Consider the following 27,064-nt stretch of genomic DNA (forward strand, 5'->3'; position numbering starts at 1 on the left):
AGTTTCTTTCCTTGCTGGTTCAAAGTGAACCTGTGCAGTTTGTAAAAAGCTCACTCCCACACCTGTTATCATGTGTATATGTATGTATTACCTAGAGTTACAAACAATGATTATGAGTCAGTACTTACTGTCACATGTTAATTTGAATATGGTCTCCAGATCCAGGGATGGCGCAGGATGTGGCTCTTTCTGAGCAGGTAGTGACGTCTGTGTTTGTCACCTGGAGAGCACCACCAGGACAGGTGGAGGGGTACATGGTAAGATGAAACTATTGCAGCTGTTGATAATCACAGAAGGAGAGGAAGGCATTATAGGTTGGTCCACATTCTAACTTTCGAGAAGTCCATGGTAATGTCTCTTACAAACTCAATTTGGACAAATAAGGCCTCTTGCGTCAGGGCCTGCACTGCACTCACCTGTTGGTATCTTGGCAACCTTTTGTCGACACACCACAGATTAAGTAACCAACCCTTTAAATATGTATGACCTCTGTAGAGCCCCGACCAGGGAGAATGACCAAGCACATTACGTACCCACAGTAACAGAAATAAAGGAGAAACATTATTAGACGCAAAAGTGAAGAAGCTAAAGTGTGATTGAAACTTGAATTAGGATTTGTAAAGACTCAAAAGAGACTCTGAAGATTTATTTGTTTGTCATTCTCAGCTTGTTTTTGGCCTGCGGTCTGTGGACAGGAAGTCTTGGATTGAGGTGCTTGTCCGGGGCACACGTTATGAGATCAGCGATTTGATCCCGGGATCCGACTATGGTGTCAGTGTTCGGAGCGTGCTGGGCTCAGAAACCAGTCAGGCCGTCCACCGAGAGTTTAGCACACGTAAGACACGCATACAGGTACACACACATACACAAACAGACAGGCCTTAAGTCTGTGCAGCATTACAGAAAGCTTTTGGGGATTCCTCAGTTAGGACATAAAGCCCTAGTGAGACATACAAATAAATAAAATGTGGCCTAGGAGATGAAAACTAAAGGTGTAACTAAAACAAAGATTTTCTTCCAGGCCCAGCAGGATTATGTGCCCTTCATGTAGAAAACATGAACTCATCCTCTGTCTCTGTGAGCTGGGACAGTGCTGTTGGAGAGTTTGACTTTCACAGAGTCACTGTGGCCAACACGTCAGTCACAAACACACTCACCGTGCCCAGGGAGAAGCGGGTTGCCGTGGTTACAGGTCTGGCGGCTGGCTGCAGCTACAACGTGAGCGCTGAGAGAGTGAGAGGGGTGACAGCAGGGAGCGCTGCCTTTCTGATTGTGACTACAGGTAGATGATAACAAGAGGGGCTGCAACACCCCGGTATTATCACCAACCCTAATAGCCTTTTCACTAAATTGCTGAAACTGTCTCACCTATCTGACTCCATTACTCCCTTTACTGTCTTCCATGAGTGCCAGCCTGTGTGCGAGGCGTGCGTATCATGAATGTGTCTGCACATGCATTCTCGCTTCACTGGGAGCAGGCGGTTGGGTGTGTGGATCACTACCAAGTCACCCTTTTACCAAACCAAGGAAAAGTCACAGTGCTCCCTGAACGCAACGGATATATTGAGGTACACACAATAAAACACACTGTGTAGTTGAAATTATACATTTACTCTTTTTCTTATGTTCATCACCAAATAAACTCATTGTAAACACTTAGACAACCGGACAGTACAGTTTGTGTTTATACCAAGACCTTGGAGGAGGCCTAGCGTTGTCATGCTCTTGACTTGAAGCTTAGTTATGGTTCTAAATGCACAAAATACACGCACACTCAAACATGCATGCATTATCATTCCTGCCATTCAACCAAATCCCGCCCCCTGCTGTCTTTTACCGGCTGCCAGGTGTCAGATACCCCCCAAAATGTAACCTTACACAGCACACACACAGAGCACACAGTTGAGTAATAGATCTCATTATTTATTAAGTTGGCCTCATGAGCTCAACCCTGAATCATTCATTTGCTTAAGCAGCTCTCCCTGGAGAGAGAGACAAGAGGGAGAAGGTTAGCCTTGTGCTAATGAGAGGACCCTCTGCCTTCACTGGTTAGCCATAACAACTTTTTGGAATACCTCAAGATCCAGAGCTGTTTATTTTCAATGCCTGGATAACTAACCCTGTGATCTTTACTCATGTCACTAACCAACTCCTAAACCTGGAGTTATTCATGTTTACCTCTGTGGATTACCTGTAGATTACTGCTAACCACCGTGCCCTAACACTGGATGCATGTCTGGCTAGGCCTCTAACCTGCTGTGTCTAAACTAAAGCTAACTCTGCTACCCAGCATGGCCTTCTTCTCACTCGTCCTGCTGCTCACACTCTGCCTGGGACAGGTACACTCACAGGTAAGAATTCAGCACTAATATATGGGTGTGCACATTGTTGTTTATATGCCAATATACTGAAGATCATAATAACACTATCAGTTGTTAGACTGTAAAATGTTTGGTTATATTTCCAGGTAACATAAGCTACCAGTGTGATTCTTCACATACTGATGTCACAGGAGCAAATGTTGGTTGAAACACACACTGAAGCAAAAAGACTGCAGAACTGTTTTCCGTCACCCAGACACACAAAGATACAAACAAATGCAACCACTTGCAGAAACAAGCTGTCATCCATTTACAACCACCCACCTTTCTATTGATGCAGATAGCTGAAGATTTAAGGTTTCGCTTTACATTTTTGTTCTGAATTTTTGGTTGTCTACATGATAAAGTACAATAACAGGAGGCTGTTGAAGATTTTTAGAACTTGTTTTAGATTTTTCTTGCTTCTATTTTCAAATGTTTTTCAGCTTTTTTTTCCAAACATATACTTACTAAAATGATCTATTATCAACTTCCCAATTATGAAGATGTTCTGCTTTTTGATGTCTTGATCTGACAGCAAATTAAATATTTTGGAATTTAACTGCTGCCAAAAACAAGCAATAAAGAAGCAATGGTAAAAAAAAAGCTAAATTTGAGTCTAATGCAATTGTGGTAGAACATTTTCCCCATTCCTGTGTATATTTATAGAGCAATGAACACTTTTTTAAAAACATTAATCCTTTAAGTTACATTCTTTTTAAATCATGAGGAGGGTGAAATAATTCTTGATCAACAATTTATTACTAAATGTGTGTTTACACAGGCCGATGTGGTGAATGTCAGTCCGGGGACACAATACAGTGTAACAATCTCAACATCCTCCTCCTCCTCCTCCTCCTCAAACAACATCAGCCCTGGAGTCAGTCGTATGATCAACACTAACGAGAGCGGTAAGATGTGCACACAGTTGATGCTACGAAGCGTGTTGTTTTGGGGTGTTCAAGTGCCATCAAGTTCTCGTCTGCCCTCTGCTGTACAAATCGGTCCTTGTTTAGCGTGCGTGCGTGCGTGTGAGTGTGTGTGTCCCTTCCCTGTGTAATTCCTCTTAGGTAACTTAAGCCAGAGCTTTTGAACCGCAGGATGAATGGGTCTGTAGTGAATGTCAGTTAAATGCCACTGCTGTGTGAGACCTTATTCATTAGAGTTCAGCCTTAAAAACACACACACACACACACACCCTTTGAGGATAAGTCCCTGACAGACAACTACACTATTCTTCAATTTACCCGATATTGTGTTCTGTTTAGTTTTGAATACAGTAGTTATCTACCAATATATATCACTATTAGATGTTTGCCCTATTTATGATATTAAATACATTAGAGTGAAGATGAGACTCTTCTCTTCTCTCCTCTCCTCTACACACTTCCCTTCTCCTCCTGCAGTTCCTGGACCACCGTTTGGCCTTGAAGGAGAAGCTGTAGGATCTAATGGTATTCTTCTCTCCTGGACAACGCCATCTAATGGCAATAATATTGACGGATACGTTATCAGGTAATTCTTTGTTATCTTCTTGGAAAAACTGTAATTCAAGACTTGTATACTATCTATTAACATGGGTCCATATTCATAGGTTGCAAGTCTGAAATTCACATTACAGGGAAGCTTTGATGTCTTTGTGTATGGCAACATAGTGTTTGCAAATGCCAATCAGGTGCTGAGTCATCATGAGATCATGAAGTATAATCGTATATAATTACCATATACTGTACAGAAATATAAGAAAAGAAAAGGGAATGAAGTATCAAAGTATGATTATTATCAATTGAAAGATACTAAATGACACCAAGTTTTATATATAAATAATGTGTCAAATAAGTAACAAGTACCTTAGATGTTTTTTTAAATGGTTTGTACTTGAGTTATTGTTCTTCAAACTAAACTAAAATGTAAGTATTTTCCTGTTGGGACTTTAACCAGCCTTGTACTGTGTGGCAAAATGTCAGTTGGGAGATGATGATCTTGAAAACTGATTTCTCTCTGCAGGTACAAGGAGGTGTGTCCCTACCCTGATCCCACATTCACACAGGTGACCAAGTACCTGGACGTCCCAGAGACCCTGCTCACTGACTTCACCTCCGGCTCTACATACCACATTGAGGTGGGATAAAAAACTAAAAGTTGATGCCATCACAGGGTAGCTGTTGGAATGTGCTTTGGGGAACTCAAATACAACCAGCCGAACATTTTCTAAACATGCAAATTCCACAGGTATTACTGTTATATGTGGTATTATATATCTTTTGTAATTGTTTCCTGAGACCTATCCTCCTGTATTATCATGTGGACAGTTCCCACTGGAGCTGACTGTTCTCTTGATCTGGCTTAATACTGGTAATTGATCCTGATTGCATTATTAATCCGGTAAACAGATCTATGGATCAGCCAAGGCTCTTTCCACTGTCTGTTGTCATGGAGCTTGAATTGGATCGTGCTTATTAGTTTTCAGAATTCATTAACTCACAATGACCTTATTACAAATGGACACACAGCGTGATCGTACCTACCTTGTGTGTGGGCATGTATGCTTATGAGTGTGTGTGCATGTATCATATTACTACATGTCACCTGTGAGTGTGATGGTAAACCATGCCATGCCCAAAGCTGAGCTGACAAACTATCAAATCATAGATACTGTAAGCTGCAACAAAATATATATCACCCAAAAAATATTTACATATAATTAGGTTGTCATACTTATTGATATGTTAAAATGTGTGTTTATTATGCAATGCTTCCACAGTGCTTCATTACAAGTAAATGAAGCTGAAGATGGATGTTCCAAGACATTTTGGAGGGGGCATTAATTATTGTCCTCTTGGATGAATACTCCATTAGCCTGATAATCAGACTTAAATTGGTGTTTTGCTTTCCTGGTATTATTCATTTATTTGTCATTAATTTTAATTCATTCTGTTTGAATCATTTCAGAGGGCTTTTAATTACTGTCCACATACTTGGTGTTTAATGTTGTATCAAGGTTGCAGTTGTGATCATTGCCTCACATGCTAATCCATGCCCTATTGGTCCAGATGCTGAACTCTCTCCCTCCCTCCCTCTCTCCTCTCACTCTCTCCCTCCCTCCCTCTCTCGCTCTCTCTCTATCCTCCATCCCACCCTTCAATTTTCTGTCTCTCTCTCCTCCCTCCCTCCCTACCTCTCTCCCTCCCTCTCTCCTCTCGCTCCCTCTCTCATCTCCCTCTACCCCCGCTCCCATCTCTCCCCTGACCTCTCCGCCCTCCGTCCCACCCACCTTTCCCCACAGCCTCAATGGAAATGTACCAGGACATTAATCCCCCTCCCTCACACACCCGTCCCCCATCCAGCACCAGTCACTTTCTATTATCCGCTGCTACTGAAAATGTACTTTGCACAAAGTATTTTTTGCACTGAAGAACTACTTGCACTACTGTCAAACTGCGTTGATTGTGTCGAACATATGTATATATTACTTAGTTTCCCCCCCCCCCCTTTTTTTTCCTACGCTCTTATCTTTTTATGTTATATGTTCTTGTTTATATGTGCACTGTGGGACTGCCAGAAACGGTATTTCAATTTTCTGTATGTATAACACATGTGGAAACTTTGACAATAAAGTGGACTTTGTATTGTACTTTGTATATTGACAGGAGAACGAATGAATGATTATGAGTAATACCTACTTACTCTCTTACTCTCTGTCAATTCAGGTAGCAGCCATATCTCCAGCTGGAATAGGAGCCTTCAGCAAATCTTTATACATCAAGACAGCTGAGTCCCGTGAGTTTTCATGCACATGCACACCCTTTTACATAATAATCTTTAAATCTAAAAGTATTTATGTTCTGTGTTTATTTATCTGTGTGCATTTCCTGCAGCCCCTGGCCTGGTGACCAACTTGACAGCGTTTTCTCAGAACCACACCTATGTGTTGGTTACCTGGTTCCTGCCGCACCGCATCAACGGCCTCATCACAAAGTTTGCTGTCAAGGCCAAACACGCTCGTACAGGACAGACGGTTCGCACGCTGGAGGTCAATGCAGAGGACATCATGACCGGGGCGCTGCCTCACTGCAATGTACTGCATCATTCTGTCACCCTCTTTTATTTGTGAAATGTTCTGTTTGTGTCAGCATTTTAGATGCTACCAAGGCACAATCCGGCCCTGTGTATTATATAAGGCTTGAAATGTCCTTTATGATTTTGTATGTGCAGGATGCAGCTGATATCCTTTCCCGTGCGACTCCCAGTCCTATGGAGATAACGGCATCGTCGTCACCCATCACCCTCTCCGCCGTGCCCCCTGCAGCTTCCTGGAGTGTGCCGATATCAGTAGGGGTTGATCAGCTACGCCCTTACACCGCATATCTATTCGAAGTGTCTGCCTTCACCTCTGATGGAGAGGGACAGATAGCCTCTACTATGGTCCGCATGCCAGAATCAGGTGTGGAAAACAAAGCAAACAAGGCCGTAGCTTCTGTTTAATTTCTGTATTATATGGATATTCAATATTTGCAAAATTTAAGAACATCTTTATTTCTATCTCTGCAGCCCCAGAAGACTCCCCAACAAACTTCCTTGTGTTGAATATGACATCTAGATCTATATCTGTGTCCTGGAGCTCTCCCAACATTATCACAGGAAAATTCACCTACGTTCTCTACCTTTATGGACCTACAGGTTTTAAAATACCCTCTTGCACACACTTGCATGCATTCATAGATAGTGTCAAACTCTAAATTGATTAAAATCCATACTTTATTCGATTTGTCCTTCATCCCAGGATATTTGTATGAGAACAGCACAGCAGACACGCGATTTGCTCTGACCGGTTTGAGCCCCTTCACAAGGTACACGTTGGCCGTCAGAGCCAAAGCTTCTGGAGAAGTAGGCCCAGCAGCAGAGAATGATGTAATTACACCTGCAGAAGGTGGGTATACTTGCATACTGATATACTAACACATGTTCTTTTGCACTTAGATGAATCCTCCAAAATGTACTTAGAGTCATAACTACAGAAATTTTAAGGATTACACAGTAAAGTCTAATAAATATTCCCGTGTAGAGAGGTGTTTTCTGTACTTCTATGTCCGTGTCTAATTCTGTTTGACTCCTATTTGTGTGAGTAGCTCCCAGTGCAGTGCAGGACCTAATGGCTGAAGCTGAGGATTCAGTTTCAATCCGTGTGAGTTGGAGGATCCCTGCCCAGCCCAATGGTCCAATCGTACAGTACAAACTGCAGGTTCTGTTGGGCGACACCCTGCTGCAGGACATCACTCTCACTGCTGAAATGGTAGGCCAAATATTAATCCTATCTAAAGCCACCACAAATTAATCTCATTATTCTCAGCTTAGTAATGATAGCAGTTCAGTTTTAAAAGTTCAGTTAAAAGGTTGCAGGAAATCTGTTCAAATGATCCATTTATACTGTACATATTAAAGAAAAGAGGATTTGCAGCATAAAATTCCTCTCTTAATGGCTGTCAGGGAAAGGACACAATATCTTAAACACCTGTAAAAGGTCCAAAACTACCATCAGACTATAAAGTGTAGTTTTTTCTTCTTTCAGAATACAACTGATTTGCAGGAAGATGAAACTGTTCCCCCTGATGTCAGTAACAATCCGGGGCGACGTAAGAGAACAGCTGAGCTCAGTCTGATCACATCTCCACCGACTTTCACTGCCACTGTCCCTGATCGCACACTGCCCAAAACTTCAACTGCTTCCGGCCTTACACACTCTGGACCAAGAATTGCCGACCACATCACTAACACCTATGCGCAAGTAACCGCTGCCCCCGTGGTCACTGAGGAGCCCAGCACAAGTTACATTTCTGCTTCACACTCTGACAGCACAAATACTCAATCTTCTGACTCTACAGTCTCTGGGACTTCTGCATTTTCTCCTACCTCTGTGCCACCTGTTACACCTCCACCCTGGCTGACAAAGCAATCACAGGTTGGAGATCTGACCTCAGATTCATCCCGCTTGGCCCTGACCCCAGGTCAGCTACGCTTGTTTACTCAAGATGCATCAATTACGGCACACTTTTTAACGCGCAACACTGCAACTTCTGGTGTTACAGGTGCGAGAGAACTCCTAATGAACTCTGCTTCCCTTAAGTTCACTGCAGCCCACTGTAAAAGTATTTTTATCTGTGCTTATAAATTCTGTGTGTGTGTGTGTGTGCGCGCGCATCTGTGTCTGCTTGCATGCGTGCTGCAGGTGTAACAATGAGAGAGGAGGTGATGGACTTTTCGTCTGAGGAGTTGTCTTACCTGGTGTCAGATCTGAATCCCTTCACCGAGTACAAGTTCAGGGTCACTGCTTCCACACCAGTGGGAGAGGGTCCTGCAACAGATATCACTGAGAAGACCAGGGAGCAGGGTGGGTGCTCGCACTTCATTACAATACATTTAATTTGCTCATGAAAGACTTCCAACAAGTGTATTCAACCATTTGTATACAACCCTAAACAAATACAGCAAGTTATGTCATTAGTATAGACAATTATAAAACAAAAAAAGAAATCTTTCTCTTTATCATGTCTTGTTCTGTATGTTTTGTTTAGTCCCTAGCTCAGTGCTGGAAGTGTCCTATCAAAACATCAGCTCCACCTCCATACTAGTGAACTGGGCGCCACCGCTTAACCCCAACGGGCGGATCACACATTACACCGTCTACGGCCTCAAACTGCACAGTGATCAGGCCCTCAAGTGGTCTACCGACACTACCAGCATATTGATAACAGGTAGAGGAATCATGTTTTCTGTACAGCTCTATGCAGTCATTATAATACAGGTGTGTTGGTAAATATCTATTTTCTAATGTATAGATCTGGACAAGTATACTGGTTATAAGCTACGCGTAGCTGCTTCTACAGCCGTGGGAGAGAGCGCCCTGTCGGAGGAAGATGACATCTTTGTTTTCACCTTAGAGGACGGTATGTGCTGAACACAAGGTTCAAAACATTTGTTAGTGGGAGTAAAAAAAATGTAATAATGGATATTTGAAGTAAAATGCCATTTAATCTTTTTTATTTTCACCTATTGTTGTGTTTGTGCAGCTGTTATACCTTGTTTTATTGTTGTGGGTGCCATGTCAGTAAAATCTTCTTGAAGCTATGTTAAATGTGAATCATTGGTTTATTTATGAATGTATTATTTTGCTCCCGAGATTTAATGTGAGGATATTTCAGCCTAATTATTGGATTGTTTGATTTGATTTTGTCTCAATTAATTCCAAGTTTAGCTGTTATTTTCTTGGTGGTCCATCCCCAGAGCCTGACTCCCCACCTGTGAACCTCACTCTGGTAGCCACCAGCCCCCTCGCCACCACCTTGGCTTGGTCTGCCCCAGAGCAAGCCAATGGGATGATCCAATATTACGAGGTCCAGTATGAGAACGAGTCCTACTCTGAGTTACTGAACACCTCCTCAAACACAGCAACTCTGATGAACCTGAAGCCTTTCTCCTACTACAACGTGACTGTGAGGGCTTACACTCGTTACGGCCACGGCAACCAAACGTCAGAATCTTTGTACCTGCTGTCCGGAGAGGACGGTGTGTTGATGGATGCATTTAACAATGTGAATGCTACAGCTGCAACGATTAGTAGAGGGATTGTCTATTAATTTGTCAAGATTTTTGTAATGCAGTAATATTACAAATAAATTCTGTTTCAAACTCTTAAAATATGGAAATGTACTACTTTTCTGGGTTGTACATCTTACTAAACCACATTTCTTTTTTGGACTGAAAAACAGGATTTGGTGAAACTGGGATAGATATTTTAAAATATTTTCTGACATCTCATAGATCAAACAATTATTTACTCATTTACAGAATCATCTTAGGATCCATCAATAATGACAATTGTTGTTGGTTGCAGCTATAGCTAATATGCACTTAAAAACAACGAGTTTACAATAACACATTTTCTGATTTTAGTAACAGTGCATCTTCTTGTGCTCTCTCTTCAGTCCCAGGCAGTCCTCCCTATGACATCACTTATGAGTCGGTCAGTCCCAGCGAGGTGAACGTGACCTGGCAGTCTCCTCTGCTGCCTAACGGGGTCATTACCCACTACAGCCTGCAGCTGTGGAACTCCAGTCACTACCTGAACCTCACCTCCCCAACCAACTACATCCTCATTACACATCTGAGGAAGTACGCTAACTACCGCGTCATGGTGCAAGCACATACACGTGTGGGGCCTGGGAACTACAGCAGTGAGCCGCTGAACATCACTACACTGGAGGATGGTGAGAAGGGGGGTGGGGGAGAGAGAAAGAGGGAGGGTTTGTTTTCAGATCCAGGATGCTGCACGATTACATCATGACAGAGTTCGGAGGGCGTCTGATTAAATCTGACTTTCCTCTCGTCTTTTCCTCCTCAGTTACATCTCTCTATTTCAGCTCATGCTAATGGTGTTACATCACAGGTGTTTGATGCCACGTGACGCTCTTGTCTCCAATCAGCTCTGAGAAGCGCATACAACAGAGTCCTTTCAACTAACCACTCTTTCATTTCAGGGAAAAATTCAGTTTCTCTCGGGCACTTTCCTGAGGGGCCATCTGAGGTTCCTAATTGCCCATTGAAAATATATTTTTCATCACTCCTCAGTGTCTGTATTGATTAGGCCCAGACTCCTGATTGTGATTTTTCACTGGAAAGTATTTCTCCTGCATCTCAGCCCCAAACACAGCTCCTCAGTTTCTCCTCGCCAGGAAGTTGTCAGACTATGAGGTAGAGTTGTCGTGGCAACCACCGTACGAAGCCAATTCAGACATACTCTACTACAAAGTCAGAGTTTGGTGAGTTTCTATCTACTTCTCTCTGTTTGACTATAGACATTTAGAAACCTATTGCAACATAACTAATGGCTCTCTTTGTTAGGAATGAAACGACTGAACTGTGGCAGAATGTGACGGGGACGTCAGTGGTTATTAATGTAGACTCAGAGAGCCCCTACAACGCCTCTGTCTCCAGCTGGACCCGACTGGGAGATGGAGGAGTGCTGATCTACATCACTTTTATCACCACTGATGCAGGTGATGATTGGTTAAGATTTTTTAGACAAATTACCTCAAAATAATTCATCGCCATGTGTGTGTATGAAGTTTCTTCCACGGTCTGAATATTTATCCTTGTCTCTCAGAACCATTTGACCCCCCACAGAATGTGACTTTTGCCAATGTGACCGCCTCCTCCGTCACCTTGCTGTGGCACCCGCCTACTGAACCTAATGGACTCATTGTACACTACTCTATATACTACTCTTATAACAACACTCTGGCTGAGCAGGTGAGACCCAAACTTTCCTCCCTTGCACTGATCTCAGTAACCCTCTTTCAGCAGCAGGTAGTTGTTGCCAGCTAATCACTCTGCATGCTGCCTGCACAGCATCAAACAGCAAAGCTAGTGACAGGCTGCTGAACACAGTGAACCTGCTGGCTGCTAAAGAGACACTATATTTCTCGGTAGAGATCAAAGCTGAGCTAAAAGATAGAGAATGTTGGACACAAATACTCTCACAAATATAAACTGTATCATTTCATAATATAGAAGTGATGCGTTAACTGCTTGTTATACTATCCTAAAGCCCACAAAAAATCAAATCAAATAATCCCTCTGGCTGGGTTTGGAACGGACTGAAAAAGATATATGATGTTATGATCTTCATAACACTATCAAAATAAGTGACTTCTGAAATCTGTGAACAAAATTATTCCTCGTGGCCAAATATTTTTTTCTCCATTAATTTAAGAAGCTTCTTTATTTTTAACGTTGTTCTAAATTAAGGTAGATTTTTCCCAACTGCTTGTGGTAAACAAAAGACAATTCATGTTGGGTGTGCCTTTCATTTGAAAAGCATCTGTTCACATTTCGCTCTCTTGTTGTTTCAGTTTATGAAATCAACCCCTAATTTTGTTGTTCTTCATAGAGGGTCCCCGTGTCAGACTTACCTGAGCCAGCCTCTCCTGACTCAGCCCTCTCCTTCACTCTGACTCGGCTGATTGGAGGCACAAACTACACCCTGTGGATGACCTCTAGCACAGTGCAGGGGGACGGGGGGGTCCAGAGCGAGCCACTTGTCCTGTTCTTACCAGAGGATGGTCAGTCAGAAACACCCGCTAAAACAAACCCACATGCACCAATGTAAATAATAATAAATAAATAGAAGTAAACATGAAATACTACACATAACACTAGAGATATTATTGCAAAATGTCTCAGTGGATGGTGAGTCTGCACACTTTTTCCAAAACCTCTTCAACTTATAAAAATGAAAATGACATAAAAACTCTGCGATTGAAGATGGGACTTTCAGCCTGTGAGTAAAAGGGAATAACAGTCGGTCTTGCAAACTGGCTCTATTTTTGTCCGCCTGTGACGCCTTGGAGACAGCCAGTTTGCGTTTCCTTTTGCAAAGCATGACGAAAGTTGTAAGGGATTAAAAGACACAGAGAAAAAAGGAACGTGAGCGCACAACTAGGATTAAAGTGAAATAAAAAAGCCTAACGTTCTTTGAGAGTGTTCGTGCTGTGCTCTTGCTAAAATTGCATTGTTGTCACGTAAACCTGAATTTGGATGTAATATTATGATGTACTTAGTCTTCAAATCCTCAGTGTATAAAGTGAAGTTTTATCTCTCCGATCTCTTTGTTTTTATGTTATTTTGGGAAAAATGGTGCAGACAACCGCCACAGACTTTGTCACAAACGGTTCACATTTATATCCTGTGATTTACATTTTCTTGTTTAGCCGTAGTTATATTTTTCTATGTTCTGAACTATTACTGCTCATACTGACTCTGTATCTCTACCTGTGCTCTAGTTGTTCCACTCTCAGCAAAGCACCGGATCTCCAGGGCACAGCCAAGCCCCCCTGCTGGGCTCAGACCCCCACTCACACCTGGCCCCTCACATCCACTCACTCATCTTATGGATCCCCCTCCCCTTTCCCCTTCATTCATTCTTTTTTTCTTACCTGTGTACCAGGCGTAATCTTTGGAGGTGCAGAGACAATGAACAGGATGAGTATTTTCTCATCAACCTCGTTCTTTCCAGAGGTTTTCGGTGTGCTCGTTTCCCTTCCTTAATGCCACTATATGTCTTTGAATGTGCTGTTTATATATTAATTTTATATGACAATGTTTCTGGGTCTGTTTACTCTGCTGTCTTACTGCTGTGTTTTTGTTTTGTAAAAATACTGACATGCTGAATTGTTCTCCTTGACATGCTGCTTTTGATTTTGTAAATTCCAACGATGCTGCCAGTAATTATGACGGCGCTTGTGATAGATGATGATTATAATGATGATAATGATGATGACTGGTGCGCTCTTCATTTTCCCTCAAGTGTCAGTGTGTATGTTTGATTGATGCCCTAATTTACTGCCTCATAGTACAGTAAACTCACATTACAATGTTTTGAATCAGTGTCGTCACTGTTAGTTAAAAATAGTAACACCATTCTTCTTGTTTCCTTCTTCAGTGCCAAGTGACTCAGTGAAAAACCTGACCGCTCAGATCTTCAGCTCCACTGCCATCATCGTCAGCTGGGACCCTCCCCTGGAGCCCAATGGCCGTCCAACCTACCTGCTCACCTTACAGGAAGCCAGCATCTTCCCAGACCAAACCTACCAAGGGGCTCCAGCTGTCAACAAGACCATCAAGCATAGCACGACTGACACAGTGTTTCTGTTCACCAGATTGAGGAAATATTTCCCCTATGTGTTGACTGTTACCCCGGCAACTCGTGCTGGCGCGGCCTACAATCATACCAGCACAATGTATCTGCGGACAGATGATGATAGTGAGTTTATCTACACACTCGTATATCAATGGAGTATGGTTTATGTTTTTAATGTGAAATTATCTCTCCTTAGTTCCTAGTTCTGCTCCGGTGCTGGTGTCCACGCAGAATCTGTCGTCATCCTCTATCGCGATGGTCTGGCTGCGCCCTCTGGAGGCCAACGGGGAGATAACAGAATATACCCTCACTCTGTTCGGCCAAGGGGGCTCCAACACAACTCAAACCCCCAACACCTCGTTCATCCTCACCAACCTGCTTCCATATACACCTTACAACCTCACTATAACAGCTGCTACGCGTAAAGGCTCAGGACCCTACCTGCTGCTGCAGCTGCACACCGATGAAGGAGGTTAGTGTGAAAACAGGTTTTAAAAACTGTGACACTTTCTATGACATGTCTATGATGCTTTATAAACACACTTTTTATAATTACTTGAAAGGTCATGTATCATAAATGTTTGTCATTGTTTGTCACTCATTGATATAGTATCAATGAGTGTGTTATTAATCCTGTAGTTGTAATACCTTATAACATTGGTTATAACACAACTTATAATAATCATAATTAATTGTATTTATTTTAGCGCTTTTCCAAGTGCTTAACATTACAGTATATTACATATATTCGACATGTAATACATCGAATACTCACAGGAGAAATATGGTAAAACTATGGTAATTAAAATACACTATGATCCAGAAAAACAATTACTAGATACTTAACCTAATAAATCATTACAAAATGCTTAATATTGTGCTATAATGGTTGTTAGCATTATGAATACCTGTGCTTAAAACCATAGCTTTACAGTGTAATAAGATTTAAATCCATTATAATTACTTGTATAACAAACTGTAAACAAAGACGTCATAGACAGTTCTATTAAAATGTCTCTAAGATCCTAATTAGATGATATTAATTCATTAAACTATGGCTGTATCCTGACTACAGTCTTTTTCAGTCCCCTTCTCTGTTTGCCATTCTTTGTGTTTCAGGCCCCATGTCCCCTCCCCGTAACCTGAGCATATATAACCACACAGCAGTCTCTGTGTGGCTGAGCTGGGAGCCTCCTCTGGAGCCCAATGGAGTGGTGATACAGTACGGCTTCAGGATCCGAGACCTCATCACACACACCGTCACACACAGGGTACCGTCAATTTCACACACCGAAAGACACTCCTCAATAACAACATCACTCTCACACTAACACACACTCCAGAGAAGAAAAGTGACACACTAACGGTAGCTCTAATTTCACACTCTAGATACCACTCAGCAGTAACATTATACACACGGGCACATACTGTATGTGTGCTAATTTAATCAGACATCCACTCCAGGAAGCAGGATTGGATGATTTATATGTGTGTGTGTGTGTGTGTGGGTTTGTTCAGAATTCCTCTGGGCCGTCGACTATCGAGAATCTTTCAGGCTTCAGGCCTCATAGCTCCTACGAGATCAGTGTTTACAGTTACACCAGAGTGGGCCATGGGAATCAGTTCAGCAGCCCTGTGACCTTCACCACTAACGAGTCAGGTAAAGTACACACTGTACACAGGGGATGTATGAACGATAAAGGTCACCCATCACAATTTATGAAGGGTGAATATAAAATGGATTTGTACAGTATATTTAATTCAGGTTGAAATACCTTATTTTTCCCTTAAGGCCCAATTAAATCAAAGCATACAGTATATGCAAGAATAAGACCATTTAAATATTTTCTCCACATGTACAATCAAATACAGTAAGTTTTGCAATTCATTTTGGAGGTAACCAACAGTTTACAACTAGTTATCACTACTTATCCTTTTAACAAATGCATGTAAACAACACCAATTCTCAAATACAGACAGGTGTGAAACATTGTCAGTATTCCACTGCTGTTGGGTTTTTCTGCAAGCACAAAACTGACCCCCCTCAAGCACAGCAGGTCATTACCAAAGAGTTTCTGGCTCTCAACAAAACAAAACAAATATTGTAAAATATACAATACTGTATGTTGAAGATCGAAGATGATTTGTGTTAGTTTGTCTCCAGAATTTTTGGAGTTTCCATGAAAACATGAGTCTTTTGCAAAACTATGTGTGTAGCAGCCTTTTTTCATCATGTGCGACAAAAAAACCAAGTCCAAAACTCAATTGAATTAGTTTTGAACTTCCTCTTGCAGTGGACAGTGATGAATGCTTACTTAAGCTAATGGTAGTATAACAATGTCCCAATGTCATCTCCCTGTCTGCAGTGTCTGACGCTGTGGGGAACTTGTCTTGCTCTGGAGTGAGCTGGGATTCAATTCAGCTGTTTTGGGAACTTCCAAGCAACCCTAATGGGCAGATAATGTTTTACGAGATTCTGCTGGAGGTTGACTCGCAGTCACACACACACCAGGCTTACACACCAGAGTACACAGTGACGGGGCTGTCTCCAGACCAGGAGTACGCTCTCACTGTGTCTGCAGTTAACTCTGCAGGACCTGGAGACAGCCTGAACTGTACCGCTTCCACTCTCTCTGAATCAGGTAATCACTCTCATTGTATTGTGTAGAATGTTGGTCTCTAATTCCTAACATCCTTAAAACAGAATGAATACTTGTTTCCTTCCACTTTGTTCCTTTTACAGCCCCCGCTGCCCCTCGTTTCCTCACCATATCTCAGGTCACCTCTAACAATGTGACACTTCAGTGGGCTGCACCGCTTTCCATTCCCGGCCTGCTGAAAGAGTACCATGTCATTGCACAGCTGCTTTCCACTGTTTGCGAACCAAACACAATAACTACGGCACAGCCGGCCCCAGAGGACGAGCTGACCTCACACTGCATAGAATCTAATGTCGCAGTGTCGGTGAATGCTTCGGACGACATTGGTGGTAGCCTCAGCGCCACACTCGAATCCCTGGCTAAGTACCGATACTACCGCTTCAAGGTGGCTGCTGTGACCAACGCTGGGGTTGGAGAATATACACACTGGAATTATGCACGCACCTTGGCTGGAAGTAAGAACATCAAAGCGATGATAGGATGCTTCTGTGTTGCCTGTGATTATTTCCAAGGATTTGAACAATTCAATCAACATTATTCCTCTAATAGTTATTGAGCCTTTGGCAAGTCTTTCACAAGGCTTACACAAAATGAAATTGCTTCTCTTTATCATTGAATTTTCACATGGTAAAGTAGTGTAACAATTTGTAGCATTGAAATAAAAATCTTCTTATAGCATTTAGCAATCAACATTAGCATGCTAAGACATCATAATTTATCATATTGGCGTTATTTATTAAGGCTTGTTGTAACAGCATCCTAAGCAATGTGCGCTTCATTTATCTCCTCCCTCAGACCCTGATGACCCTCCCCAGGACCTACAAGTGACCGCCACCTCCAGCGGCCTTTACATCACATGGAACCCTCCAGCTGTTATCTCTGGACCCACTTCCTATCTTGTGCAGGTCACTTCATAGAATTAGTTTTTTTACAGACACATGCACACTTATGAACATTTCACCTAGGTGGTGATACGAGTTTGTGTGCAAACAAGATAAAATTCCACATACCAGTATTAACATTTTCATATGAACTATCCTTACACCAGGTGGATGGTCCCGGTTTGAACGTTTCTACAGTCCGGGCTCCAGGAGAGTTGACGACGGTTGTTGTGACTGAGCTCACTGCTTTCACTCGTTACCATGTGACGATCACTGCCTTTACCGGTCCATTGGAGCATGCTGCCATCGATGGAAAAGCTATCGGGCCGATTGAATTTCAAACGCTGGAGGAGGGTATGTGGAAATACACATCTGAGAAGCACTGGCTGCTACTCAACAGTAAATATATCTGTAATTAATTTTGTCCTTTATCATTTATACTCTGTCCCCAGAGCCCAAGGACCCTCCCAAGAACGTGGTAGTATCAGTCATACCAGAGATGGTGAACCAAGTGAAGGTGACCTTCACCCCTCCAGAGGAGCCCAATGGAAACATTACATCCTACTTTGTGTACATCTACGAAAAGGACCAACTAGTCAAGAACATCAGCCTTAATGTGACCCACAGAGACCAACACATGCTGACCGCTGTCATTGAGGGTCTAAAGGGAGGACACAGCTACAGCATACAGGTGAAGGACACACACATATTACACACGCATACACAGCCTTGTTTGACTGTTCAAATCAACATTTTATTTTTCTATAACTCCTCTACATGCTTGTCTCTTGCTGCTTTCTTCCCTCCTTTCTTCTATTCGTCTGTTTGTAGATTTCAGCTAAGAACGGGGCAGGTCTAAGCCCACCCAGCTCTCAAGTTCGTATAACTACAGGGATCACAGGTACCAGTCGCCCTTTGTTATGTGCGCTCTGCAGTGCTTTATTGTGTGTCTCCCTTTCTTGTTGCAGCAGTGCAGCATAGATGTGAGACAGAGAATTGCCGCTGCACAGTGTCATGTTCAGTAAAACAACATGCAGGCCTTGTATGACACAGCACGTTATGCCACAATATCATCAGATGTATATTTATGATGTAGAAGATAGAGCATCGACCTGTTTGTAAATGGGAATGCAACAGGCATTAATGCCATCTTCACACACTTTGTATTGACTCAACATTCCTGTGTCTGTGTGTGTGTTCCTGTGTGTATGTGCTCCTGCTTGTTCACACGTGCGTGTGTTCCAGCTCCGGCCAAGCCAACGCAAAGACCCCAGGCAGTGCTGGGCCATGGAGGGGTTGCCATGGTAACCCACAGGAGTATCACCATCCGCATGCCTGCCTGTTTCTATAGTGACGACAATGGACCAATCACAAAAATTCAGGTCATCGTGGCCGAGTCAGGGGGTATGACTCTTCAGAAACATTGACAGCCGTCACTTTTAGTTGAGCACACTTGGGTATCGGTCTTGTTAGGGCTTTAAGCCTCAAGTAGAATCTTGTTTTACAGTACGTCACTCTGCCCTAAGCTCACAAAAGACAAAATGTATGCATGAGCCAAAGGGTTTAACGTCAGCAGAAATTTGACTCAGTCCCCTTGCGATTCCTTTCCTCTCTAACTGACTTGCTCACCCTGTCACAGTGAAGGACATCCAGAACCTGACCAACTGGAAGAATGCATTCTTCCATCGACCTGCCCCTTACCTGACTGACATGGGGTTCCCCAACCCACCGTGTCCTCTGGGGGACGAGGTGCAGCGCACGGACGCACACGTCAGAGGTGGTCGCAGTGTGTCTGCACGTGGCCGGCCCACAGTGAGGAACAATAACACCACAGCAGGAACCTACGTGATCGGAGGGAACAATGACTGTATAAAGGAGAACAACACTGATAATTTCTGCAACGGACCTCTGAAGCCAAAAACAGTCTATGTGTGAGTGCAACACACACACACACACACACAGCAAAATAAAAACAACTGTGTGAACATGTTTTACGTTAATAAAAGCTGACAGTGGACCGTTCTTATTTACCAGGTTTAAGTTCAGAGCCACTAATATAAATGGCCAATACACAGATTCCGTGTACTCGGAGCATGTCAAGACTTCAGGTAATTTTATTAATCTCTGTTTTTCTCCCAATCACTAAATACAAATACAAAACCTGTAAAGCCCATGTTGTTGTTTTGTGTAACATTGTCTCCTCTCTGAAGTGGACGGGCTGTTGACCAGAGAAGAGCAGATCATTCTGGGGGTTTTGCTCTCCGTCACCTTGGCTGTGTTGCTCATCGTTATCATCTGTGGCTCCGTCAAGTAAGATAGCAGCAGGCTTTCAATTATTTGCAAACATTGATACATAAACTTAAACATTGCATTGACATTGATGTAGTATATTTGCACAGAATACCATGTCCAAATGTGTGGATATGCGAAGTTTCACACTGCGTATTTTGTTATTCCCATTATTATTATTTTGAATTCTGTATTTTCCATGTTATGAACTGATTTGTTTGATTGACATTTCAGGATCCATCAGCGCAAGAAGGAGGGCGGGACTTATTCACCCAGAGAGGCAGAGATCATAGAGACCAAGTGTAAACTGGATCAGCTGATTGCTGTGGCAGATCTGGAGCTCAAACAAGAAAAACTCAACCGGTTAGTCTGTGTGATTACCTTTAATCTAAGGAATTCACTTTGCCGAATATATCACACACATTTTTGGCAGCTGAAACTACATGCACAATTCATGAGTTTAGGCCCAGACGAGATTCTAAATCTAAGTCAACGCGACAAGAACATCTTCGCTGCAGCCAACTTGATGTGCGCTCCTGTCAGCACAAGAGAGCAGAAAATAGAAGCAGCAACACTATGAAACAACACAGCATCATTGGGGCTTTATAGTTTACCTTCGATTCTCAGCGTAACAGACAAGTCATCCTGTCTGCAGCTCTCCACCCATCCTCTCATACAAATTCAGTGTGAGCTTCTTCTTTGGCACAAACAAGTGCACAGGCAATAAGTGCTGCAAACTCGTGCGGAGCAAAGTGAGATTCAGTTTTAGCTTTGATGCATCAAGGTCACTGATGGCTAAGATTAGAGGAAAAACTCCCCAATAGAAAGCATCCACCAAAAAGTAAAAGCTTTCTTTACACCTTTCTTTCCCCAGCATCTAAAGAATACCCATATAGTGACAGAAAACCAAAGAAGAAGTCATTGTATCGTAGGTATAAAATGTGGCTTGTTTTCAAGAGGAATTGAAGAAACAGGAACAATAAAAACATAAAATCCACATGAGAAAAGATTGATAAATAAAACAGCTTCCTCCCGGCAGATAACTGACTCTTATCTCTTATGTGAAAAATAATATAACGGTCCTACTGCAAATATTCGCCAGCCTTAATAAATATCCTCTATGACATTTTTTATGCAGTGACTGTGTACTGCGGAAAAAGGAGGCAGTCCCTGAGGATACTTTACTGTCCACTCATTTTAGATGCAACATTGGAGGTTTTTTACAGCTGAATGTTGTCGTCACAGCTAAGCTGCACCATCTGTCTTTTAAAGAGGCCCTATAATGCTTTTTGGGGTTTTCCCTTTCCTATAGTCTGTTTTAAAGGTTTCTGTTCATGTAAATAGTCTGCAAAGGCTAAAATCCCAAAGTTCACTACAGAGAGAATTTCCCTCCAACACACTCCCCCCTGCCTGGAACGCCTCCATTGAACTTTACTTCCATAACATAGTGACATCACTATAGGCTGAGGGGCTGGACACAACAGACACTAACATTTTATTGAACATTAAAGCATTTAAACATGTTACAGTAGAGGCACAAAATACATATTTAACCATGAGCATGATTTTTCCTCTTTAAGGTTCTTTTTGTGTCTTTCTGCTTCTGATCTCGTAACACGCCAGTTGTCTACGCTCAGTTTGTTATAATACAATCACACTTTTGCTTGTTACCTGTCGCACAAGATGCCAAAATAACTCTCCTTGCACATGACACTTGCATTGATTCGCCTTGGCTTTGTTCTTCTCTCACACCAAGCACTTCTCTCCCACCAGGTATTCTTCCTTCTTCTTTAGACGGAAAGAGATTTATGTGATCCAGTAAGTTGGGCTTTGGACCTGCGTGTGCCACTTTTGGGTGTGTGTGCTTTTATTGCATGTCGCACTGCCAATTACCCATCATTATGTGTGCGTCATTATCACATTTTCCGTTAATCCTGCATCAAATCATCCTAAATCATCCATCTGTGTTGCTTATTAAACCTTTGGTGGAGGTCGACAGTTGATGGCTACAGGGTCTCCTTTCCCTCCATCACTAGCAGAGCTGCAGAGTGGTGCCGACACTCCCCTGCTTGAGACCATTTTAATTTGTTTACCCACTCACTATCTTAAAATTGCTTGGGAAGCTTATCAGTCTTAGAGGGCACAAGTGGGAAGCTTTATCAATAGCTAAGGATCTGCGTAGCTACAAGTCTTCAGCAATGCAAAGAAAGATTCGATTAGAAACGGTTAAACCTCCTCTGCTTTATCTTACAATGGCACGTACTCTCTGCAGTGAAGATCCCTTCAGCTTTCAGGCACAGAAATAACACAGTGTGGGATGTGATTATTTAGTTAATTTGTTTATTTTGGTTGATGTTTGCTGTCTATTTTCATCCAGGCTGCTCAGCTACAGGAAATCACTCAAGTAAGTCCTCCTGCATAAATAATGTGAATATACACGTAGTAGTTGCAGCACAGATCAGCATGTTCTGTATGCCTCAGTATAAATATGATGTATAAATATTTATCCTAGAATAACTTGAATAGCATATTGTTGTAGCTTGTTTGTACATCTCTTTCTACTCCTCACATGCAATGCTTCACTCCTTACCTCTCTGCCAGGCCTGTCAACAAGAAGTCTTTCCTGCAGCATGTGGAGGATCTGTGCGCCAACGACAACTCCAAGTTCCAGGAGGAGTTTGCTGTAAGTCTTTGCCTACAACCTGGACCTGTGTTTCTAAATTGTGTAGACATACTGTATATGCTTTGGGATGAAATAAAAGTAAACAACCTGGAAATGACTAAATAAATGGAGCATGAGGGAAAGTCTGCAGTTAGAGAGTACGTCACAGAACACCGATAATAGGAATAATTTAGTGCAGGGAGTAAAAAGTGAAGTGGTGCAAACAAAATCAATGCCAGCTTTTTCCTTGTTTCTTTGCACCTCACTAAAGCAAAAGAGCAGATCCCATCAAATAAGCATTTGGTGATACAATCATGTGCTATACAAAGCTAACTACCTAATTTATTAACTAAAATGACAGTTTTCTGCATTTTCATGTTGCTTAATATTCATGATGGATAACATACAGTATATTCCTTCATTTATACCTCAATAGATTCTTAAGCTAATTGTCTGGCATTCTGACATGTTTAACAGTGTTTTCAAACTCAAAACACATGTAATAATAACACATTTCACATTGTATCTTTCACCCAAGTCCCAACTGTTCATATTTAAAAATAATACGATCTCTGACCTTTAACCTTTTTGTATGTGTGTATGTTAATATTGAAGTATTATGCGTTGTCTACCCAGGAGCTACCAAAACTGCTGCAGGACCTGGCCACCACCGATGCTGACCTGCCCTGGAACAAATCCAAAAACCGCTTCCCAAACATCAAACCTTGTAAGTGGTCAGGCTGAAAAAAAAGTTTCAAGGTTTGGATACTCACAGTATACCAAGGTTAGCTCCAACAATACCCGCATATGGATTTCACTAGCGCTTACATTTCACATTCTTCTCTCCTGCTTTTCTTATCAAAATGTGTCTAGACAATAACAACCGAGTGAAACTGCTGTCAGAACCGGGCACTGCGGGCTCTGACTTCATCAACGCCAGCTTTGTGTCAGTGAGTACCAGCAATCCGAACCATAAATAAATAAATAACTGTCCCTTTCTGATTCCGTCAGATAGATGGATAACAACCTCAAGTTTATTAATTTCTGAGTGAGTGTGTTGCTGGGGTGTTTGAGCTTGCAAATAGAGTTTTTGTCTCTGTGTTTCTGCTCTCTAGGGCTACCTTTGTCCAAACGAGTTCATAGCCACCCAGGGTCCTCTGCCGGGCACAGTGGCAGACTTTTGGAGGATGATCTGGGAAACAGGAACCCGCACCATCGCCATGCTCACGCAGTGTTACGAGAAAGGCAGAGTGCGTCATGAGACCCTGCTATGAAATAGAATTCAGAAGAGAGGAGGGGCATCTTTAAGATCTGATGTGTGTCTGTGTGTGCCTGCGTGACATTTCAGATTCGGTGTCACAAGTACTGGCCAGAGGACAATAAGCCGATGTCGGTGTTTAGTGACATTCTCATCTCAAAAGTGTCAGAGGAAGTCCTTCCTGACTGGACTGTCAGAACCCTGAAAGTAGAAAAGGTGACTAAGCTGACAACCCCTTACACACTCACACACCATGCATATACTGTACGTGTTCATACAGTATGTGTGCTTGTATGCCCAATTATGTAATGCACTCATTTTCAACATTTCCAACTAACTGAATAATGTAAACCAAATTAAATGTATGTGATGTAGGTGCACTTTTTTCTGAAATTAAATTTGCTACCAGATTTCGTGAATTGATTCCAAAATATCCAACCATCCATTAAAGAACCGTTCTGTAGTGATCTCTTTTGTTCCACCTCTGGCAAACATTTGAGAAATGTAATCTATTTTAATGTTAATCCTTTTTCTTGTATGTATTTCTCTGTGCAGCATGGGCACTACATTCTGGTTCGCCACTTCAACTACACATCGTGGCCTGAGCACGGAGTCCCAGAGTCCTGCAGCACTCTCATCAAGTTTGTCAAAGCTGTCCGAGCCCACAGGCACGACAACACCACTATAGTGGTCCACTGCAGGTAAAGCAGCAGTGTACTGCAAGGTCCTTAAGGTTTATGCACTGTATACTTTAATCTAATGGAGCTTCCTTGACAAAGTCCCTCTGTCATTGTCCCTCAGTGCTGGTGTGGGCAGAACAGGTGTATTCATCGCTCTCGACCACCTCATTCAGCACGTCAGAGATCATGACTTTGTGGATATTTACGGCCTGGTGGCCGAACTCCGCAGCGAGAGGATGTGTATGGTACAGAATCTGGTGAGTTCTCATTAAATGTATTTGTAGTTTTTCTTTGGTTTGATTTCACAAACAAAGAGGATACACAAAAGAAACAAAAGGGGTTTTATGTTTTTTATTCTTTTAAGTTGCTTGAGTACAGTTCAGAATGATCAAAGACTCATAAGTAGCATTGTGGTTTGTCCCACTTTTTTAAAACTTCTTGTTCTGCTGTGATCCCATCCCCATGAGGAAACATTTGGTAAATTTCTTATTTTTACAAAGGGAAAGGATCTGGCAGTGGATTAAAGACATATGCTGAGCAGGGTTTCCCTTCTTAAAACAGCATGAACCCATCCTAAAATTACCCTGTTCAGTCATTACTTACACAGAGATGGTGTGTGTCTGCAGGGACCCTCTGCCTAGTGCCTGTGCCTCTACTCAGTTTTATGCTTTTACTATTTCTAAATGTTCTGTGCATTTCTCCTGTGTCAACATTTTGGCAGTGAAACATGAGCCTGCAGTTTCTGCAGCTACAAAGCTGCTTGATGCTTTGAGACAGCAGCGTTCCAGACAGCTCGCTATTAGCACGGTAGTCCGGTCACATATGAACCAAAGCCTCAGCTTTAACAGGCCATCATTCAATACAATTATTTCATAACCTCACAAATGTCATTTCCAAGCTATTTGAGCACAGTGTTGTAAAAGACAGCTTTTAACAATCCAACAACTATTTTATCTAAAACACTTAACTCAAAGCTAAGGCAGATGTTAAAGTGATTGTAGATGTGTGTCACATGGTGCAGAGGTATTTAATAATTACTGATTTCTATTCTTCTATTCAACTTCCCATCAGTTTTCTGCTACATGTGCATCTTTATCACAAAATGACAATTAATTACAATCTCAGCAAACTGTTATTTACATTTTGTTTGTCTAAAAAAAAATAAACTTGGATAGACAAAAAAACTGAATCCTAAATACAGTAGATAAGATGATCATCTACTGTAACATCATTTTCAATGTCACTATTTCGTCTGGGTTTGGGTCCTGAAAGAGAGAGGTGAAAAAGCCTTGAATTAAGTGACACAATCTAATCAGTAGTCCAAGATTCTAATATATCTTTTTTTAAATATATAATATACACGGGCATATTTTTATATTTAGTTGCCTTTATCAGACAGTAGAGGGCTAAGAGGTCTCCAGCTGGAATTAAATCAGAGTTGTTGCGATTAATTGGTCAGCACCAGCTACCAGGACACTCCGACTTAATTCTACACCAATTTACTTATTATGAACATCTGGTGTGTGTGTGTGTGTGTGTGTGTGTGTGTGTGTGTGTCAGGCCCAGTACATCTTCCTGCACCAAAGTACGCTAGAGCTTCTAAACAACAAAGGCAACAGCCAGTCCATCTGGTTTGTCAGCTATTCTGCCCTGGAAAAGATGGACTCCCTGGACGCTATGGAGGGTAAACGACATATAAACAAACACATGCACCTCTACACACATAAATAAACACAACACACTCACAGCACAGGACTCACTTCACTGCTTTGTGCTGGTCTGCAGGTGATGTTGAGCTGGAATGGGAAGAAACCACTATGTAAAGACTGACTGAGAGACACCTTTTCCTGAGAGAGAGTAACGCTTGTCGGGAGGCGGTCTGTGCGATGGACCCAACTGCTCCACTACACAACATTAGAGGGAGGTGCAGGAGAAACAGGAAGCGAACAGCACAGTTTAAACTGAGCGATCTGTCAGACGACTCTGTTCCTCCACCTCAACCCACTTTTCTGCAGATTACCCCCTTTAATAAACCTCTTGTCCACTTGTTTTCAAAGACAGTGAGAAACAAAAGGGAGACAGAATTTCAGGAACGTTGAAAGCGGTGAGCTGACTGTGAGAGCTCTATGACATCTGTAATCTTACAGGCATTTTGCACAAACTGATTCCACTGTGTATTGTAATTATTGTACTATGTTGATATCATCTATGTTTTTGTAAGATAATTTATTCAGCCAGCCAAAATGGTGTTTTGTTTCAATCTCTTGATAAATCTGACGAAGAGTCGACAATATTTACGTTTTGTTTATCCTTTCTCAAGAGTGATTTGCAAAAATAAAAGCAACTTGTATTTTTTCTGGCTTTGATACTTACATTTTTAGTCTCAAAGATCTTCTTTTGGTGACGTCTGTCAGTGACGTCTGTCTGTTGGCAGTAGTTGCTTTTTTCATAGTTTTTTGGCCTTTGAAACGCTTCTCTCGAAAAGCTAGTAGAGATTGGGAAAAAAAATACCTAGCCTTACACCCCAGTGAATTAAAGACTGTTTGCTCCACCTACCTTATTTGGCAGACCAACAAGAC

At 42.1% G+C, this 27,064-nt stretch overlaps 1 protein-coding gene across 1 annotated transcript; it reads left to right on the forward strand.

Annotated features, from left to right (window-relative positions):
- Positions 1-165: 165 nt before the first annotated feature.
- ptprq (protein tyrosine phosphatase receptor type Q) lies at positions 166-26,840 on the forward strand. Its single transcript, XM_063898654.1, has 45 exons — positions 166-257; positions 667-835; positions 1,022-1,282; positions 1,408-1,568; positions 3,145-3,271; positions 3,767-3,875; positions 4,368-4,482; positions 6,071-6,140; positions 6,239-6,438; positions 6,576-6,804; positions 6,912-7,040; positions 7,144-7,290; positions 7,490-7,653; positions 7,930-7,993; positions 8,587-8,748; positions 8,933-9,112; positions 9,197-9,304; positions 9,642-9,923; positions 10,343-10,624; positions 13,858-14,178; positions 14,252-14,527; positions 15,175-15,326; positions 15,574-15,715; positions 16,422-16,697; positions 16,799-17,170; positions 17,511-17,620; positions 17,764-17,950; positions 18,049-18,287; positions 18,428-18,497; positions 18,842-19,000; positions 19,236-19,527; positions 19,631-19,704; positions 19,807-19,906; positions 20,120-20,248; positions 21,659-21,703; positions 22,263-22,289; positions 22,487-22,568; positions 23,184-23,274; positions 23,421-23,497; positions 23,663-23,797; positions 23,896-24,021; positions 24,361-24,506; positions 24,607-24,742; positions 26,046-26,169; positions 26,271-26,840. Exons 1-45 carry the CDS (start codon positions 168-170, stop codon positions 26,306-26,308), a joined length of 6,975 nt encoding a protein of 2,324 aa, XP_063754724.1. The 5' UTR covers positions 166-167; the 3' UTR covers positions 26,309-26,840.
- Positions 26,841-27,064: the final 224 nt, after the last annotated feature.

This window comes from Eleginops maclovinus, chromosome 2 (assembly GCF_036324505.1).
Source record: "Eleginops maclovinus isolate JMC-PN-2008 ecotype Puerto Natales chromosome 2, JC_Emac_rtc_rv5, whole genome shotgun sequence".
NCBI lineage: Eukaryota > Metazoa > Chordata > Actinopteri > Perciformes > Eleginopidae > Eleginops > Eleginops maclovinus.